Source organism: Lagopus muta, chromosome 6 (assembly GCF_023343835.1).
Source record: "Lagopus muta isolate bLagMut1 chromosome 6, bLagMut1 primary, whole genome shotgun sequence".
In the NCBI taxonomy this organism is placed as follows: Eukaryota; Metazoa; Chordata; class Aves; order Galliformes; family Phasianidae; genus Lagopus; species Lagopus muta.
The window spans coordinates 43,234,400-43,255,473 of NC_064438.1; the positions used below are offsets into that span (position 1 = coordinate 43,234,400).

General features: G+C 39.3%; 1 protein-coding gene across 7 annotated transcripts in view; it reads right to left on the reverse strand.

The window, feature by feature from the left end:
- Positions 1-560: 560 nt before the first annotated feature.
- Positions 561-21,074, reverse strand: part of FOXN3 (forkhead box N3) — a 202,266-nt gene continuing 181,752 nt past the window's right edge. For all 7 annotated transcript variants that reach the window (XM_048950113.1, XM_048950112.1, XM_048950108.1 and 4 more), the window contains 2 exons: positions 16,430-16,538; positions 561-7,794 (listed from right to left, as the gene is read on the reverse strand). In XM_048950113.1, the coding sequence (XP_048806070.1) occupies positions 7,245-7,794; positions 16,430-16,538 (659 nt within the window). In that variant the 3' untranslated portion in view covers positions 561-7,244. The remainder of the gene's footprint in view (positions 7,795-16,429; positions 16,539-21,074) is intronic.

Below are 21,074 nucleotides of genomic sequence, written 5' to 3' on the forward strand. Positions count from 1 at the left end.
AAGGACTGGGAATCCTGTGCTGCAGAAACCAGCATAAAGATTAGTAGGCACTGTTTTTCAGACCAGTCCTGTTACATATGTCTGATTACTGAATCTCTTCAGACAGAATCATAGAGATTGGAACCGGCCACTAAGATAATCCAGTCCCACCATCAACCCATCGCCACCAGGCCCACTGGCCAGGTCCCTCAGTGCCACATCTACGTTTCCTGACTCCACCACCTCCCTGGGCAGCCTGTGCCAATATCCCACCACTCCTCCTCAGAAGAAATTTTTCTTAGTAATTCCCAGGAAATCAGCTTTGTTTCCAGGCTGCAAAACTTGATGACAAAGGAAGATCAGACTCTAAATTAAACAGCAATTTAATATGATATCTAGTAATTTGCATATGACAGCAAATTAACACGATTCCTACTGCAGTGAAAATACAAGTAACATTCCACTGGGGTCAGAAGTACTTAAAAATGAAGCAATTCATTTGTGAAAAAAAATCACTGTTTTTCCTCTATAATACCTGAGTGTATTTTGAAGACAGTACTCACAAAACTACAATTGTTCAATTGATGCAACTCAGTAATTTTTATTGCAACTGGAAGACAATACATCACAGAAACTTTATGGTAGGTTTTGGGAAAGTGTTATTTACAATAATAATTGATGAAGTAGTTTGTCTTTGGCAATATGATTACACATCAAGAAAATGTAAAATGCAAGTATGCCTCTAAATCAACATTTTCATATTCCCTAAAGATCAGCTGATTGCACTTGTCTTCGGACTGCTCATTTAGGTAAACACAAATACAACTTAACATCACTGTTCATTCCCCATCACAGTTTGTATTTTAATATTGATGAAATTGGCAGTTTCAGACGCCAAGTACAGGAAAAAAAATTGGCTTATCACTGTACTGAATTAACATATTGGCCAGTTAAGGTCCTGTGACCCTTAAGCACTGATATTAAATCTCTTGGTCTTTTGATTGCTTTATCACTTTTTTTTTTTTTTTTCTGTAAAACAAAATATTTCAGAAATTACAGATCAGAGTATAAAAAAAATGTACAAGTCCATAATGCTTTTCATACACACACAAATCATTCCCCCCGACATTTTACATCATGGCAGTTTTAAGTAGTGAGTGTGAATGATGCAGGCATGGAACTGGTTATCAGGTACAGGTATTACTTTCAATTGTCATCCCACACACATACTCAGAAATGTACAATGCTCTGTTAACTTAAAAATGTACTGAAGTTCAATGGTTAATCTGAAAGAAAAAATGTCTTGGCATTTTAGGCCAGAGTAAAGAGATTCCCATTTCTAGATGATGGCCGTTGCAGAATGCAACACACAATTCTAGCACAAGTTGCAGTTATCCCTTAAACCCTCAGATAATGAACTCTCAGACTGCTGGCCTGATCCAACGGCCAATGAAATTAAGAGAAAAGAAAAACTGAAACAGAAACGCCTTCCACTGCCTGTGAGAGGCTGTTCCATCAGGCCCGTTTCCCCTTTTTGCAAAAGGAAACGTGATACAGTAGAAAAACCATGATACAGCTTCAGATAAATACTTCATGTTTCAATGCTAAAACAAAAACAAAACCCAAGCTCCCCAAACCAGGAAAGGCTACTTATTAGAACAACTCAAAGTGACCTCTAGATCATTTCTGGTTTTAAATGTACACCAGCAAAATACAGCACCATAGACACATTAGGTTGAGACTTTTTTTGGTCAGTGAAGCTAGTACTTGTTGGCTGAACTGTGGAAGAATTGTAAGGTCATGTACATGATAAAGCAACCCAGCTGACAAGTCTCTGCTTAATTCAAGAATAACCAGTACTAGAAGTAAAAATGCAAAAAAAAAAAACAAAACAAAACAAAAAAAAAAGAACAAAAAAACCCCTAATAAACCACCATTAATACTTTCTAAAGAAAAGGGGATTAGCAGATGAATTCACAAATGTATGCAGATTTATACAGAACACCGAATGTTGTGTGTAAATCCTTATAAACTCCAGCTTAAAACAGAAACACACAAATGTATAGTTTGACTTACACATTCCATTTCAAAGGAAAAGAGACATCATTACAACTTGGTAACTGTGCTAAATGCAATATAAACCAAACAGAAATTCAAAGTTTGGCAGATAACTAAGAAGAGGGTTATCACTTAGGTTATATAGCAAAGTGTTGATGTATATTACATAGAGTAGTATAAATAATAAAAAAGTATTATTTAAATTAGATCACAGTGCTGCATTATGTGCATAACAGTGTTTGATATATTACTGGAGGGCTGTGAAGAACACTACTAAAACTTAACTGGTCAGACAGTCAACACTGATATTCTGTTACAATCAAGAGGATGTATGGTTCAAATGCTCTTTTGGTGGCAAAGTCAAGAAAAAGTTTTCAAAACATTTCCTGTAAAGTATGCCCATGAGCTGTTCAAGCAGCAGCGGGATACTCGAAGGAACGTCTGCATTCTCCATGAAGTGAAGTAAATTGCATTGCATCTGGAAGTAAATGCATTCTCTCTATACGTTAATCCTGGAGCACAGGACAGCAATGTTTGAAAAAACTACTTGGGCCAGATCAAAGGAAAAATGGTAATAATAGAACAGTATAGATTTTCAAGAGCACCTGGATGTCTGTAGCTCCATTGACTGCAAAGGAGACGAGACACCCTGAGGTACTGGAAAATCCCAGACTGTGCCTATCTGCATGTTTAGATACAGAAATAATTCCAGAAAAATTAGGATCTCGATGATTTGGCTACTGAGAAAATGGCCATTTTATCCATGGTGCCATTTGGCATACAACTTAGGATTTAGTACGTTCAAGTATGTTGACACCCCTCTACCCCACTCTGGTGAAGAACACAGCCCACAGAGCTTCCTTGTATCTTTTGCAAAGGTAGACAGTAATTCAGTTGAACACTGGAAGCTGATGCACCTCCTTTGGGATTCTTTTCTCCCAATTTAAGGTAAGACAGGAGTCAGCCTGGACATCACTTGAATTACCAGTAAGAATACAGCCACAGGCTTAGTTCTGCGGTCCTAACAGCATGTCTCATCAAATTGCTTTCAGAAACTGCTACGGGATGTTGTATTACAGCTGTTCAAGAACCGTGCCCAAATCTCTAAATGCAGGCAAAAATCTGCATCAAAATGACTTCTCATGAGAACATCCAACTGCTTGCAGCATGCAAACATGACCAACAGATTTCACCTCCCTGAAGACTCCTGTGAAATCTGCTTGTGGCATCTGGACTGCAAGAGCTTCTCCCTGCAGAGGGTATATTTCCAAGGAAACTCCTGGTGAAGTCTGAGTGACCCCTACAACACACATCCATATGAAACTTGCCACTAAAAGCTTGCTGACCTACCAGGATTCCTCTAGTCCCCACCTGTTCTGGAGAACCATTAATTTGGCAATACTGATAGGGTGAGGAAAACAGAAAGTTAAGAGATTCTATGACTTCTCACCCCAAAATGGCTTAGTAAAGAAAGGAAACAAGCAAAACCCAACCACCTCATGTCTGGCAAGTGAGAGAGCTTGTAATGCAGTGCAATTACCACCCAGTTTTGGCATGACTCACTGTAAGGAGAGACAATTGGGTTGAGGAGATGACTTTTTTTTTCTTCTGGAAAAACACACTCAATTCTTAATAATAATTAAAACAAGATAGAACTTTTCTGATGAAGTATTACCAATTCTGACAAAGCTGCCATTTTTACCTAGCCACAAAAATGTTTTAAAAGGCGACTCATAAATATTTTATACAAGTCCAAATTATATACTTGTCAATAGTTAGAGGAAGCATCAAGTCATCTGTTGATTAGCACTCAGCCAAACTGTGAACTCCTCAGCAGATCAAATGAGGAGGAACACATTTCACATGAAAACAGACACCTGCCAACAGTTTACGTCTACCAGCAAGTATAAAAAGGTGTTGAAGTCTTAGATAGATTATATATGTGTATACTTATAAAGATAACCTGCTTAATTAGATATTTATGCAAAATGACCAATTTCTAAGGTAATACTAGTGGTAATTACATATTTAGCCACCAAGAGTCCACATTAATGAATAGTACTTGCTGTGCAGCAGACACTGATCTTGTTTGCACTGATGTACTGCAGTCAGTAATAATGCTTTGCAATTAGTGTTTCGACTGGGCAGGATCTGGCCACCAGCAGACAACGACATCGCCTTCTCTGGAGGAAAGAAATGGCAGAGCCCCATTTTCAGTGCATTTTCTGCCATGAATTTGACTTTTAAATGTTGCTTTCTGGTATATATTAAAATACCTCCTCTGCAGAACAACTTATGCATTAATGAGCAAAGGTGGTGGCAAGCTCGTACTGTACTACTTCGTATTTCAAATGACTGCCCTCGAAGTTTATAAAACAATGAAGGACCGAATTCTCATGCGCAGGACTGTGTGGTTCAATGCCTGTGCATTCTGCCTACAGACCAAGTGGCAAGGGACTGTCGCAGCCCAATCACACCAAGAGGGCTCTATCAAAATGGAAAGACATGGCTCATCCATCTCCACGCTCCATTGCCAACAGAAAACTTTGTTTTCCCCAACTTTATCTCAAAAGCTGTAATATGCTGCATGTCTCAGCTCCAGGACCAGCAAACAGGAGAGCACAGAGCTGTTCCCTGCACCATCCTTGGCTCCCTCCTTCCTTATCTGCATAGCTGGCAGTCATGTTCGGCTCCAGCAGCTGTCATACAATCCTTGACAAGGCTCCCTGGATCCCAGGGCACACTGAGTGAGATGGGAGGAGAGGCACAATTTTGGCACACTGCCCCTGGCATGGTCCTGTTTTTTGTATTACAAAACGTTTGTGGAGCTCGAGAAGGCTGCCAGGTCCAGCCCAGTCTACTGGTTGGTCTTTCCACTTCCTAACTGCATATACACCAAATGCAACTCTCCTTTCACTCCACTGAGAGGGAAGTCAGACCCTTCCCTAACTCACTCTTCAGGAATCAGATCCACCTTGGTGCTGCTGACTGAACAGTTTTTGGGATATACACCTGTATTCTCTATCAGAAACCATTTCATTTTGTTAAGTGGCAGGGTTTTTCAGTCCCTGGGATTTTCTCCTTGTCTCTAGGATATTTTAAATATGGAACTTTTTCATGCCAAAGTGACGAATCCAGGTGAGAGAGACTGCATTATCTATTTCATGGCTTCCTTGGCTGCACGGATCTCCAATCTAACAATCACCGTGCCAGGAGAGAAGCACTATACCTGAATCACACCCTCTGTTGCACTGTTTTTTCTCAGGACACCTCAATAAGGCTGTTAATAACTTCATTTTCTCATGGCAAATTAGCAAAGCTATTTTCTTGTCTACTTATTCCTGAATCAAATCAGAGAGTTTTGCTCAATTATTCTCCCATTATTCTCTTGATTCTGTCATACACACTCACTACTAAACTTGCCCTCAGATTATTGCGTCATGTTACACATGTACAGACGAAGAAAGGACACACTTTTACTTTTTTTTTTCTTTTTTTTTCTTTTTTTTTTTTTTTTTTAAGAGAAGTAGGGAGAGGGGGCTGAATGTGCAGACAAGGCAGTATAATTCAACCATCCAAGCCCTACCAGAGCATGAAGATTTTATTTTTTAATATTGCAGAGTAAGTTTCCCAACAGTCAGTGTTTGTCCCTGAAGAAGGTTAAACCTTAAACACCTGCTTCAAAAAAAAAAAAAAAAAAAAAAAATCCACAAAGAAACAACCCAACAACAGAAAAGAACCAAAACCAAAACAGAAACAAAACAGAAACAAAAAAATAAAATAAACCAACCAAACTCTTAAGCCTAAGGGCTTAAAAATTAGAGGCATAGCCTTTTTCTCTATTTTCTATATTTATATGAAAATAATTCATGCTTCATGCTAAATACATTATTTACCTTACAAGAACTTTGTCATCTTTGAATTAAAAAAATTGTTTGCTTTTTGTGTTCCCCCCCCCCCCCACTTCCAAAAGGAATCCATGCAGTGTGGATCTTTTTTTTGTTTTCTGCTGGCTATGCTGGTTGAATCTGGAAATCTGTGGTTTTTGCACAGATGAATCCTGACTGACATTAACTGCAAAGCTCCCTTCTGAGGGCAGTGTAGGAGCTGTTCTGTTGAACTTAATTTCATTGTTCATCAATACGCTTTCCTGTTGTTGTTTTTTCAAATTACAGAATAATACTAATGGCAGGTTTTGTAGCTTTTTTTTTCCTCGGTTAGATCAAATATTTGATCCACACAAAAGGATTCTGATTTATTTTCTTAGACTTGATATCTACTGTAATTTCTTAGACTTGATTGCTTTTCACTCAGGCAGTTTAGAAGACACAGCTTGTTTTTCCCTATACTATTATTTTTTGCACGCAGTGCCAATCTTCGGGCTTATGGCTTTTTGAACATTCAGTTAATTTAATATAGAAGACATAATTCAACGATTAGCAATGCTATTAACAGTGCCACCACCCCCTCCCCCCATTTCTTTTCATTATTTCACTCGTTGCATACACAGTTCCAACTTCCCAAAAGTCACCAGTCTTCCCGCTAGGAGCCACATACCGTACACGACGCACTGGAAGTGCATTACGGTATGCGCAGCTGCCACCAGTGGCTGTCCAAAGACTTCTATGGCACGGTGAATCCAAGTGCCACTAGATGGTCTGTGGTTTGGTGTGAGAAGTACACGCCTTCTCTTTCCCCCAAATCTCTTTCTTCACATTCACTCACATCCCAATTGTAAGGCCGTTAAAAAAATTCCTAAGGGCTAGGCCTGAATGACTACTAAATTATGCAATCTCTTCTAGTGTAAGAGAGATTTCCAAGTGCCCAATCTTATCCCATCACAACAATGTTGATGTCACTGCGTATTCAACCATGCATTTTTTGACAAGCCGGAGAAAGCAATGGCGATTTTGGCTTTTTTTTTGTTGTTAACTTTTTCTCTTCGGGTAATGAAAAGCTTTTGTAAATTAGCTGAGTGTCAGTATGAGTTCTATGGCTTCAATCTCCTTTAAAAATAAAAATCTTAAGGGTCCAAAAAAAAAAAAAAAAAAAAAAAAAAAAGGAAAAAAAGAAAAAAAGAAAAGAAATAAAACCAAATAGAAAGAAAAACGAAAAAGGAAAAATTGCTGATATTGCCACAAATCATTAGAATTCACCTGACGTGCTGAAACAAAACTTTGTAAGTTCAAACAAATCATTGATTTGTTCTAATTTTTTGTGGTTTCCTTTTGCTCTTTCTGCCCCTTTGCCGTCCGATTGGTGATGTTATTCAAACAGGATCGAATTCCCGCTAAATGCAGGAGGGATCCCGCTGCTTCTTTCATCTCCTCATCGTCACTCTCAGGGGGCTTTTCAGTACGTCTCTTTTTAAGAGGCAGTGTGTCACTTGGTACTTTTTTCGCCTTCATTAAATGTTGCCTTTTCTTGTGCTGGGATGCATACCCACTGTCAGCTAAAGAATCCTTGGTCTCCTTCCGATTTTGCTTTTTGTCCTCCTCTTCTGTTTCACTATGGCTCTCATGGCTCTGGAAGCTGACTTCACTTCCTTCACTGCTGTCTTGGCTACCTTTAGTTGCAAATTCATACTGGTCATCAGCAGAGGAAGAGGAAACGGAGTCACTAGCAGGTGATGTGCTCCTGTGGTTGGAAGATTTGGCACTGCTGTAGTTGTGATCCTCCTTCGGGTCGCCGCTAACAACGGGGGAGCCACAAGACTGTTCGCTTTCTGTCCGCATCCGGCAGTTTGTTATCCCATTCCTGGAAAAGCAAATTGAAGTAGTTGAAAAAACCGCAGAGAAGTAATCCTGCTTCAGTGCAAAAAATAATAAGGTGAAAACAACTGACAGGCAATCGAAAGTTATGATTACTGAAGTAACATCCGGGCAGGCCACTTTCAAAGCCTGAGTTTTTACAATTGCTCGCAAATTGGACTGTGCACATTTTTCATGGCAATAGATACACAGCAGTACAAGAGGCAGGAGCAAGGAAGGTGGCTGTAAGAACTGATGTCTGGGCGGTCCTGATCCGTGTTTTAAAAAAATAATTAAAAAGTTTTAATTACTAGATTTCAAATAAGTTCTGCGGAGTTATATAAATATCCTCCGACCTTTTCAAATGATACTACTAAAAACGCGAGGAAGAGACACCAAGTTCCTGGTGTTCTGCCTCTGCTCCTCTCAGAGACTCCTTCTCAGTTCTGCCATTCCCAGGTAGGAGGATTTCAGCTGGAATCTGTGCGGTCCCAGATGGGACATTTTTGACAGTCATGTTTTCAACCGCGATCAGTTTGTGGATCTTAAAAACAATGTGATTATTAAACACTGCCAACAAAATATTAAAACGTATTCAAAAACAAACAGTACCAAAAAATCTGATTTTGCTTTAGAAATTTTCATTTTCCTCTTCGTTTTTATGGCACAGAGCTCCCAGCGCTGCAGGAACTATGGCAGCACAATATATTAAAAAACTAATGGTGTCCCCTTCTGCACTGGAAGATATTATAGCATTACCAATGACTTCACAATAGAGAACACAATGCTCGCAAGTCAGCCGCAGAATGGATTGCCTCTGTGCAGTGTTTAATTTCCACTAGGAGAGGGAGATGCTCATCCCTGAGTTCATCATCATTTTCCCTGCCTGTTCACCAGCCTTGAACTCCTCTATCAATAAAAACCAAAATCAAAAACAAGCAAGGCTGTTTCACCTGTCACATGATAAACCACTTTAAAATCGGGTCCTGCCACTTTCGTGCCATCACCACAGTGCTTTCATACAGTCATGACTGCGTTGGTTAAAAATGCATACTCAACACAGGTGCTTCTTAACTGAAATGTGACAGTGACCAGGGGTAGCCCTGTTTCTGCTTTAAAAATGGGAAAGTGCTTTAGTTTTCAGGGAGTGTTGCACAGGTCTGGTTTCTTTACAGAATGAACAACAGAGCATTTTAGATAGGTATGGTTGAAAGGTGGAAAATACAGAAGAGGTATATAATCCCTCAGTTCCTATTCATCTCAATGCACTTATCTGTGGAGCTTACTGAAGTAAGAAACAGCTTCTGAGAACCAGTGACAGGACAGTGCTAAAAGGCAGTGCATTAATCAGTCTCTCCAAATGTTCTTATTTACAGTACTTTCAGATAAATATATGTAACAGAAGGCACAGTTATTAGCAGCCACTTTTGCTCAATAAAATTATTTTCACTTAGATTTTCAAGTAGCTTTATGATCCATAAATTATATACAAAACCCAGAAGGAATACACAATGCTCCTTCAATTATTAATAACTAAATGCAATGTCATTCATGATTGTGCAGCAAGCCAGCTGCATTTACTTTGTGATGGTTTCCCACTGCAGGGGTTGTCATTAGAGGATGCCAAATGCTTAAAAGAAGAAATCATCCATACTAAACTAGTTGAAAGGTGAATTTATAACCAACTCCTTAAGATCAGTCATTATGAGGAAGCATGTGATGCATTTTAAGTGACAGATTCTTCATTTTTAGGGTAAATTTACATTTAAATATGTTCAAAATTATCATAAATTTGCATAAAATTAAAGTTACTTGATTTTATTAGTCAGGGCACTGTGTCTCAATAAACATCACATGTTCCTAGTCCCCCATATAAAACCACCAATAAATTCTTGCTCCAGGGGAAAAAACACCGGACAGAATAGATAGGAACCCAAGTAGAATTCTTATGGATTAGGTTACTAGTGAAAAAGGCTTCTGAAAGATGGGATTTAAATCAAGATGCCCAATTTTGTGTTATCAGATCTACCTCTATTTGCTCTCAAAAACTATCAATAAAAGGAAAACAACAGTTGCATGGAGCAGAGCAACCATGTGCCAAAAGACCACCCTGGCTTGCCCCCTCTTGAGTCTAGTGTTTGCTTTTCCATAAAGGGGCTCTAATTTGGATTCAAAAGCTCTGCCAAGGGACATACTCCAGATCCCAATCCCCTAAAAAAAAAAAAAACAAAACCAAAACAACAGAAAAATGGAATGAAAAGGCCCAGGGATTACAGGAGCAATGTCCTGGGGGAAAGTATACTACTATGGGGTTAGAATCCCACAGGAATGATTGCAAACAGGGATGATGGCAAAGAAAGAGAGAAAAGGACAAAAAAAAAAGGACTTTAAAATAAGTGGGAGGAGATAAGAAATACTGCATTTCAAAAGAAAAGGAGCTATGGTGGAACTGGTCAGGAAATGGACAGCATTTGCATCTCAGAAAAATCTTTATATTTTTCACTTACATTTTGAAAGATTTCCAACCAGTTCTGCTTGGGGAAATAAAAAAGGAAGAGAAAGAAGGTCAAGGAGAGAAGTAGCAAGGGTTATCTGCAGAGATGAAAATGAGTTATACAGGCAGAGTGACTTAGAATATTCATCAGGTCAAAATTCACGTAGCCTGAAAGTAAATTCATCTGATAGGCAACAGGCCAAAACATAGGAAGAATTAGTTAGAATTGATATTAGTACGTAAGTAAGAGTTGAATAAACTTTCATCTAAATCATTAATAATCCACACATGCTTCTCAGACATTGTCAAGCTTCATATTGTGCTTGTACCCACTCACGCACTCGCTAACACATCAATCTGGTGATCTACTAAGTTCAATGCAGATCATCAGCAGATGAATTCCCTCAGGCTTCAGGGGACAGATTTTGGCCAGCTGAATCTATTTTTGCTCAAAATTCTGGTTGTGATTCTAACTTTGTCACTGAAACAACAATAGTTGTTTTAAAACAGGCACTTGCTCTGATGTTTGGATTAGTATTAAATTATACTGAAGAAGAAAAAATATTTAAGAGTTGCGTGCTTAGTGTAACAGTGAGGCAAAATTTAAAGTAATACCTTATAATTTCCCCATTTTCTAGTTCAGCACTTCATTTCAAAATTTCCAGAAACTGACGTGTTCTCAAATATGCCCGCCTCTGTCAGGAAAGGCCATGGGGCAGTCTCTGGAGCCTTTCATCCTACAGAGTCTTATTTGCTTGAGGGTTCTTAACCACAGTTCTACACCTAAAAGTACCATGCAGATTCTTTTAATATTTCAATTTGGCTGTAGCACAATTACACAACCCTCAAGGTCTACAGAGATAAGTCGGCCTTTTGAAAGCCTGATTCCATTCCCCTTGTAAATTGATATGAGTTGCTAATTTCATCAGGAGCAAAATGGAGCCTACAGGAGCTGGATCTCAATGCAGTAATGAAACAATTGCTTTTGCACAGTGTCACTGCTTCTGCCTTTTAAAGGGATCTTCCTTGGGATGCAGAAGTAAGTCTCCATTCTGTCTGCAACATGGCAAGAAGTTTGACTGAAAAATACTTACTGTATTCCACATCAGAGACAGGTATATTCCTTTGTTGAACAAATCAAACCTACATAAAGTTTAAATACCAGCTTAATCCCTCTAAACATTTTGGATGGCAGGCAGTGTGAGTTTTGGAAACAGGCAGTTCATAGAATCATAGAATCATAGAATCACCAAGGTTGGAAAAGACCTAAGAGATCATCCAGTCCAACCGTTCACCTATTCCCAATAGCTCCAGTTAAAAGATAGGAAGAAAGCAATACAGTTTGCTACCGTAAGTTGAACGTATGCATTCTGTCAGGCTCCAGGTTTGCTAACACACTCTTTTACCATAAAGGCAATATGATTTCAGAGGAAAATTCAGGATTTTTTAGATACAGGTAGTTGAACTGTTATTTATAAACACTACATACCAGCAGATGGGACAATAAGCAAGCGTATGGAAGATAAGTGATGCTCACTTGTTGTATGAAGAGATTCTATCAGGGGCTATTGAGTTAAAACAAGTCAGATACACTACTGATGGAAGCTCTTACAGAGATACTTCACAGAGTAATTGTATGCAAAGAACCATAACAAGCATGAATCATGAACTGCTAGCAAAAAGAGCACTTTGTCAATAGCAACAGCAAATCTGAAGTTCAGGCAAATGCAGCCCTCTTCTTTTTGCATGAGAAATAACTGCCAGCTACATCTTTGGTCCTTCAGTCATCCCAATGAAAACACACCCTGCCTGCTGCAGGTGAAAAGGGGAAAGCAATCCAACAAGGATGACGTGGGGTTTGTTAAGCTGGATGTATCAGTAATACACTAGAACATTAAGAATATCCACTTAAGAATTTATAAAAGGAAATCTCTACCAGTTCCTTTAAGCAGAAGTAATTGTGTACAGACACGAGAGCATATAATCCTACAATGCTTTGGCATCTATGCTGCACATGTTACTTATGTTTGGTTTATTTAATCACTCTTGAATAATGTAGTAATTGCCCTACAAATTTGAAGTTAAAATAATCATAAATAAAAATCTTGCCTCTTCAAATAAAATTAGGCACAACAGCCATTCCTGTCAAACTCCAGTGATGATGAGCAGCAGAGGAACTGCAGCAAGGTATCTGTGATCTGCCCACTGCAGGAAGGGAAAACTTAGGCTTAGCAGGTTTGCTTTGCTGTGGGAAGGATGTGCACAGACACAATCCATGCATGTGCTAAAGGAAACCAAGGCAATTTACAGAGATCATGGTGAGAGGTTTCTGCTGAACGCACAGGCACTGTAGTCCAAAATGCTCTACCAAGCTCACGCTCTCCCAAAAGGTTGGTGTAATTGGTACCACCTTACAAATTCAGAATGTGACTGCATCTGACAGAGCTTCCTGCACCTTGCCACCATGCATGCTGCAGATGCACTGGCGATTTTGACCATGCCTACTGAAATGTATACAGAAGTCCTCCTATAGAAACATCTAAAGGATATTTTCTAATTTTACACAGTTAAGAGCAAAAGCTCACCTTCAAAGCACAGTCAACTCCATGCTCACGTAAGCCACTACTTACTTTGATTGCTTTCACTGAATACTTTTTTAAGTCAGTATTTATTTTCTGTGCGTTCAGAGTAGCACTGCATTTGCTTTTAGATTCACTTGGGGAACTGTATGGTGATACGGTCTGCCAAAAATACATACGATGGATCTCATGTAAGAGACATGCTACACACTGCACAGCTTTGAAAACCTTATTTTCTCCTGCTGTCTTTGGGTGGGTCTTAGACTTGTCAGCTACAACATGGAAAATACGGATGATAAACAAGCTAAAAGAAATGAGAATAAAGGAAATAAAAAGCTACTGTCAGAACACAACCAATTATGCTCTGCTGTGGAGATTTAAAACCACTGGATGATTTTCAAAGTAAAAACAGTGTGGGAAGCCTTCTCCATTCGTAGATTAGTTTGGGATGAAAGGCCTATTTGTGCAATTTAAGCCTAATGCACTACAACATAACGATGCCATCTTCAACTGCTATTCTTTATTTATGGAAACTGGTGGACTTCTTGCTTCTACATACTTTTTAGTAGGGATTTTTAATTCATCCTACTTAGATCCACCATATTTTGTTTTATATATAAAGGATAATGTAATTGTATGTAGTTACATGGAAGCAACAACACATTGATATCTTGTGCAGGGACAGAACAGCAAGAATCACACAGTTAACTTGCAAACTAATGGGAGCTAATGTATCAGAAATCACTGATTTCAATGTCTCTTAGCTCTGTACTGTGGTTTCAGTCTCTCTTCTGAATAATGGATTTATCAAAACATTCTGCTTAATTACAACTGCAAATTTAACCCAAGATCAAACTTGTTACTCTATTTTGACAGTAATGGCAGTCTGCACATCAGGGTAACATACTGCAGGTTATTTGCATGCGGTCCTCTTGGTAACAAATCTAGCTGCATAGACTTATCTTTCATTTTGCTGAGTTCTTCAGCATATGACGCAGAATGGAAACCTAAGTGAAGGCAAAGGACAGTGCAATAGAACTAAATTAACAGAAACCTGGTTTATGGCTTTTCATTCAGAACATCAGAGGAACTCTTCTCCAGAAAATACGCAACTAAGTAAAATCTTGTTGGATAGAAGGTGTCTGGCCTTCCCTGAATATATAGGTTGAGGAACACAATTTCTGCAGGTTAACTGGAAAATCAGACTACACCACTTGCTATGGCTGCCCAGCAGACCTGCTGCTGCTGGTGAAAAAGCTGGAAGGGGACATTTCTGAAAACATCCCCTGCCATCCTGACGAGGGTAACTCCCTGCACACAGGGAAGGCAGCTACGCACAAGCAGTACTCCCACTCTTCACAGCAGCAGAGGAATGCTGCACAGACACTGTGATAAACTCCCTCTGCTGTACACAGTAAGCAGAAGTTGTATGGATTTTCATGAGATGCCACAAAAGCTCAGCACGACAGGCTCCATTTAGCTGTGCAAATCTGAAGAGAGGAGCAAGAAACAGGATGTTGTTTTTACAGTAACAGAAATATCCAGTTTTCAGAGGTCCAGACGATGTTCTAAGAGGTACTATGCATCCAAATGGACTTTCCTAAAGAAATTCTGATTCTTAATATCCCGAGTAAACACAAGACAAAATTGTCTTCTGAACTTGCTCTGCTGCAGAGAATCCCTTAACTTATCCAAATCTCTCACAGCCTCTTCCCTGCTCTCCCCCCACTTTTTTTTCCCTAAGAATTAGAAGATACTGAAGAAGCTCCTGAAGAAGAGCAGACATCATGCAGACCAGCAATATATTCCTAGTAAGCTATTTCTACTATTGCCTAAGGCTGGAGAAGAGAACAAAAAGAATTAGAAATATGTCTGCGTTAACAAATTTTAAACACTCTTCTGTGAGACAGAGCAAAAAGAACGTAAGCAAGGGAGGGGTAAAATCCCTTATCTCCCAAATCTAGATTAGCATGTAGCAGGGGACGGTCCTGTTCTACCTGCTGACCCCCTCCCACTCCAAAGAGAAGTCCTCGGAAATGTATAAAAGTTAACTATATGCAGCCTTACAACACAGCAATTTGGAGATGTCTACACAGAAGAAAGTTTTTGAGTGGCCATGGATGGAAAAACAGATCTATCTCCTCCTTAAGTTAACCCTGATTGCAGAACAGAAAGTCTCCTCTTCCTAAGGAAGGGCCCTAAGCTGGAAGTGCAGATAAGCTGCATATTCAGAGAATATTCAGACCACTGCATCTTCTGTTTAGCTTGGTCACTTCCTAAATGCATGTATACAAATGTATAAATGTATGTATGCAATATACAGTCTAGCAGTCCTATAGCTCTGCAGTCCCCTCTGCAGCAGAATACAAGTACCAGCAGAATACAAGTACAAGGCCAAAGCCAGAAGCAGAGCCACAGAAGATGGCTGCCCTCCACTGCTAGCAAGACCAGACAGCAGAAAAGTGAGATGGAGAGAAACTCTGCAGACTTCTGGGGGATGACCCCTAGGGCTGTATCTCTACAGCATAGCGAATATGAAAAACAGTTGAAGCAGCTGCCCATCAAAGTTAGTGTCTTTCATCCTCTGCATTTTCAGTCATCAAGATTACATGAATATCTCTCTCCCTCCATTTTTTTGGATGTAAAAACTATCCCCAAAGAGCTAGACAATAATTCTGAAAAGAGATAAAAAATAAAGTGCAATGAAAAAAATCCCAAGTAAATAATGATGGAACAAGTAGCTATCCAGCTCCTTCATTTCACTGCTTTGCAACCACTTACTGAGATTAGTGTGCAACTGGAACAGCCCAGCAAAGCAGCGCCAGCACTGAACATGAAATCCCACCCAGAATATCCAACTGCCTGAGCTGGCTTTTACCGCTAATGTGAGTTTTGAAAGAGCACTGGCAGCACACTTGATGGAATTATTCTCTGTTGTGACTGACACAAAACGGAGCTACACCTGAGGCAAATTGTTCGTGCAACAATAAACCATCACTACTTTAAGTAAAGCAAACCGCTGAACCACAGTTCTTATTGCCATCACTAGATGTCCCTTAGTGCCCTGCTTTCTGGAAAAAAAGTCGAGGATCTTCAAACAACATTTTACCCTTGAATGTCTCAGTATAACCTTGAAATAGAATCTGTAATGAAAGAAACCATCTCACAGAGACCTACATTAATAACAAAATAACAGCTATAGGTATTTAATCTCAGAAAAAAGAATCAGGAAACTGTCTTTAAAGGGGGATGGGGGCAGGAAAACACATCTGCACTAAGAAAAAGAGGCCACCCGAGGAGCTTCTTACAGAAAGCTGCCTTCAACTTGCTAGTGAAAACAAAACGATGTTCTTTGTACGCCTTTATGAAATAAGACAGAAATGCCATGACTATCTTGCAAAGAATGGCAGTCCGTGAGTTTTGGATGGCAGAGTGTCTCTTTCATTTAAAATCTCCTAAGTATTAGCAAGCAGTAAATGTTCTCGTGTTCCAAGCTTATGCATATTATTATATTATCTGCAAAATAATAATTTATTCCATAAAGATCTCACAATGAGCCACACTCTTACCTTACTGCAACAGCCATGCTTCCTATAGGGCTGATTGGCAATGGCCTGGCTCCAGGAAATATTCCTCTACTCAGAACTCGAGCTCCATTCTGTATCACTCCTGGAGGAACTAAAAAACAAAAAGGAGTATATTTTTTCTTTTAAAGAAAACATCAGCAAAGTGTGTGAGCAAAACATGAATGTTAAGCTTTTCAGTGAATTGAGAAAACATCGGAGAGGCTTGTATAGTGCACTGCTTACCTTCCAGCATCTCATCTCAACTCGTGTGAATGCCATCCTATTTTCAATGCTATTTTCATTGCAAATATTTTGACAGCAACTAGTGATAAAGTGGCTTGTGGAAGCCACTGCCTGACCTAGTTGCTGCAGATCATTCTTTGTACAATCGAATCACTGGTTTTATAATCACAGCTCTTCTGGGAATGTATGTGCTTACGAGTCAAAAACAGCTCTGAGCATAGATGTAACTTTCATTTACTGTAAGAAACAATGACCCTTTACAGACAAACAGAATGTAAGCAGCCAGCAGTCAGGTACCTGCAGCATGCAGCCTGTTCACAGGCCTTACTGAGGGGCAAAGACACTGGCCACTGGGGATAGGAGGTTTCACTGGGGTCTTGTCACTGGGCTGGGCATTGGGCACTGCAGCTCTGTCCAATAAGAATTTAACCAACATCCAAGTACTTCATTTCTACAGAGGTGCTTTTCTGTGTCCTCATCATTTTCTTCTTCCTTGTTGGGCTGCAGGACTACTGAACACAGTACTTACCAGGGACTTGGGCATAACTGCACAAATGTTAAATCCCTGCAGACAGAAACCACTAATAGCCTTCACTCAAACATGCTTCTTTAATGTCCATAATCAGCCTGTTTTTCTTACTAAAAGTCAGCATTTATACATACCTTCCCCTAACGCGCAATGCCCGAAAGGACAATGGTTACCATTACTGTGTATGTGTTACTTTTAAATATATATAGAAAAATACATATTAAATAAACACAAACAGCTACAGAATTTTACTTTCAAAGGTTGTACTTCCGCAAATACAGAGTGACTAGAAAACTCATTCAGCCTAAGAATCAAAGAACACTTTTACACTTCACACGCCCAACTTCAAATGCTCATACTCAAAAACATTAGTGAGCTTTGAGGCAGAGAAATAAATCCAGGCCTAGAAACACATTATTTTTAAGCTGCTGAGGTACCTACCAACACCTAGCCGGAGCCATGCTCCCCTTCCTGTATCCTGATGCTCACCTTGCTTCATTCCAGACCACAAGGATTAGTCCTGGAAAAATAATCTTCTTTTCTCCTGCTGGTGACAGCACATCACCCCTTAATCAAATCCTGCCACTGTGTGATACCACCCTTGCTTCTGAGAACCTCTGAAGAATAGGTCATTTATATTTAGGTGCTTAAGTACAAACTCAAATGGCCAAAATTACAGAACTTACGTTGTAACAACAAGGGTCAGCTTTCAATGACCAAAATAATTCTAAAATCACTTTTTGCTATTTATACTTCACTACTCTGTGCACATTTTCTTCCAGCACTAGATTATGAGAAATCAATCGTGTACACTTCACTCGGGGCTTTCAATGTTCCTGTGTTTGGGTTTGTAAATAATATAGAGGAATGTTCTCTTGCTAATAACTCCCAAGTCTGAGGTTTTTTTATTTTGTTTCATATTTCTTTCATAGCATAACCTTATGAAGGCCAAAACAACGACATTATAAAAGTGAAATGATCTGCTCAAGGATACGTCTAGCAGAAAACACACAGAGAATGGGCAAATTTAAAGTAACATATGAACTTGCTAAATATCTGAAGATAAAAAAAAAGACATAATTTCCAATGGGCATTGTTTCCCAGCAGGCTTACAAGAGGGACAGATTTCATTCTGCATTACACAGTACAGTTTCTGTGTATTTACGAAGTCCCCTTAAAAGAAATGAACCAAGAAATTTGACCTAGAGAGATATGGTAATTTCATCTTTACTCAGATACAAACCATAGAGTTTTATACTGAAATAAACCATTTAGGCATGCACACACGCACTCACTTGTCAGTTAGCTATGTGTGCTGACTAAATAAATATACATACACAACTTCAAAGCAAACACATTGGCAATTCTGCTGCAAGAAAAGGAGCAACAGACTCCCTGATGCCCAAACTCTTCTTTCCACAGTGACTTAATTATCCCAGTCTGTTGGCAAAGTTAGCTGATATTTATCTCAGCCCTTCTTCTCTCCTTTCTCCCTATTTCTGCCTTACTGGCACCCCTTTAAGAAATTGGTTCTTTAAAAAATCCTGTTTACTCTTACCCATCACTTCTCTGAAACCATTGGGTCATGTCTTTTCTTCTTGGCTTTCTCAGAGTTTCAATTTTTTGCACTCTTATGTACATGAAGTACACCATGTTCTCTAGCTTGGAGTTTGTATTTATTAATATCCACATTCACACCACTCCTCCATCCATAAGTCATGCTGTGCTACTTGGGAATGACCTCTTCAAAAGTTTCACATTTAAACAGATTCCAGTCTGAGCACACAAACATATTCAACTTCTTCCCTTCAGTAATTAACAAATGCTAAGGAGAAGAAAAAAGGAAAAAATAAAACAAGTTCACTGCCCTTTGGAACTATCCCCAAGGAGACCCCCTGACACACTGGTACCTATTCCTATGTATGAAATTCACCTCAGTTACACCTGGTCTGTTCAGTGTGCCATCCAAAGACTTCAGTAGTACTGATAATACCAAAAGAAGCCTTAATTTTTCTTAAGTATGCCACAGCTCTGAATATTGAAATTAATACTCAGAATTCAGTAATTATTTCAGCTTGCAATGCAGTGATTGGTCCTCATTTCTCTTTTAGTTTCCCAAAACACTGTGAATTACAATGCAGCAGTACTGCTGCATCACTAGTTAAGCCATGCAAACAAACAGAAAGGCTGTGTACAAGGGATCAACCACAGGAGAAACCCAGACAGTGCAGTGTATCTTTCCTGTAAACATCTGGAACCAGCAAGAAAAAAAAAACCTGTTGTTAAAGGAGTTTCCACAGCATCCTTAACATAAAACAGAAAAGCAGTGGTGATCAAAACAACGCAGCAGCAGAAGTTATTAATTTCTAGGTTATCCACACAGCTGGCATGGCACTGTGTGACTGCTACCTACTGCATTCCGAGCAGCATCAACACCCATCCCTCCAAAGATGACAGTAATTCATTTTAAATTGTTGATACCTACAAACTGCCAATGTATATGCTGTCCCTGATAGCAGGATACTATCCCTGCCTTTGCACAGGTTGTATGAAATGGTTACTGATTATCCAAGGAATTATTTTCACACATTGGCACTTTTGAGGGCTTTTGGGTTATTTACTGGAAAATATGTAGAGCTTTCATTCCAAAGATAAATTTGTGCCTCCCTAGCTTTAATTAAGTTTTGAAACCATACTTTGAGGTTAGTTATTTATATTTTAGATTGAAAATTCAAAGTGTGGAGGTAGAACAATTTACTCTAAGCCATATCAAAAATCAGAGCTGGTGTGTACTAACACCATCCAGTCCCGAGTCCTCTTCTGTAATGCTTCTTTAACCAAAGGCACAGGCAGGTTACATGGATCCACATTCCTAGGCAGAAGTGTGAAATGTAATTTACACCTTTTCTGTGTTCCTAGAGACGGTGATGTCTGAGGAATACATCTCAAAAAAAAAAACAATGCAAAAAGATCAGTACACCTCTTTGATTAAAGGTTTCTTCTTTCATAAAACGTTCTTAGTGAAACTTGAACGGTCTGAAAGAATAAAATCATTATTTGCTCTTCAGCTTCCATCGCTGCTTTGCTCTGAAAGTGGCAATGGATCTCATTTCTCTCCCAGAAAGCTTAAAACCCAAGAAATATTTCAATTAGAGTAAATAGAGATAAACCATACAGAGAATTTGCCTCTAATCTGTTGCATTAAGGAGGCAAAGGATTTTTGATCTTACTCCGTTCTGGTGAAATTCCACAACTGGAACAGAATTTGGTGGAATTTCAAGTCTCTAGTACTTGACTGCAGAGAAGCAATACGTATAACATCAAAAATCACAGCTACATCTATAAAATTCTCCAAGGAGGAAATAATCTTTCTTTTATATTCTACAGCAAACTTTTACATTAACAAGTTTCACAGACAATAAAGTAAATGCCATGTGGTAGAACATGCCATAATCAGAATCCATCAAAATGTTAGATAACATTAAAAAGATCCAACAGAACCATACAAATTGCTGCTCTGCAGACTGCACCCAGCAGCTTGAGGTGGAAAATAACACGGTGGCTGCATGACCATCCCACAGCTGGTGCAGGACTGTTCCAACTGAGCATATTCTTAAGTACACTGTCTCAAACTGTGGGACTTCTTTTATCACAACCCTTGGCAGATGACACCTATAATCTCACAGAGCGTGTGTGTCAGAAACAAACTCCTCCTGTCCAGCTGAGCTAACAACCCTGTCCAAGCCCTTCACAACAACCAAACCCAGGTCAGACCGGTCATCTTTCCCTGAAGAGATGACTGTTCAGCACACAGTGTATCAAATCAGCAAAACATAAGTGGAAATGGTGGAGGAAATACTCAGCAGAAAGTGTCAG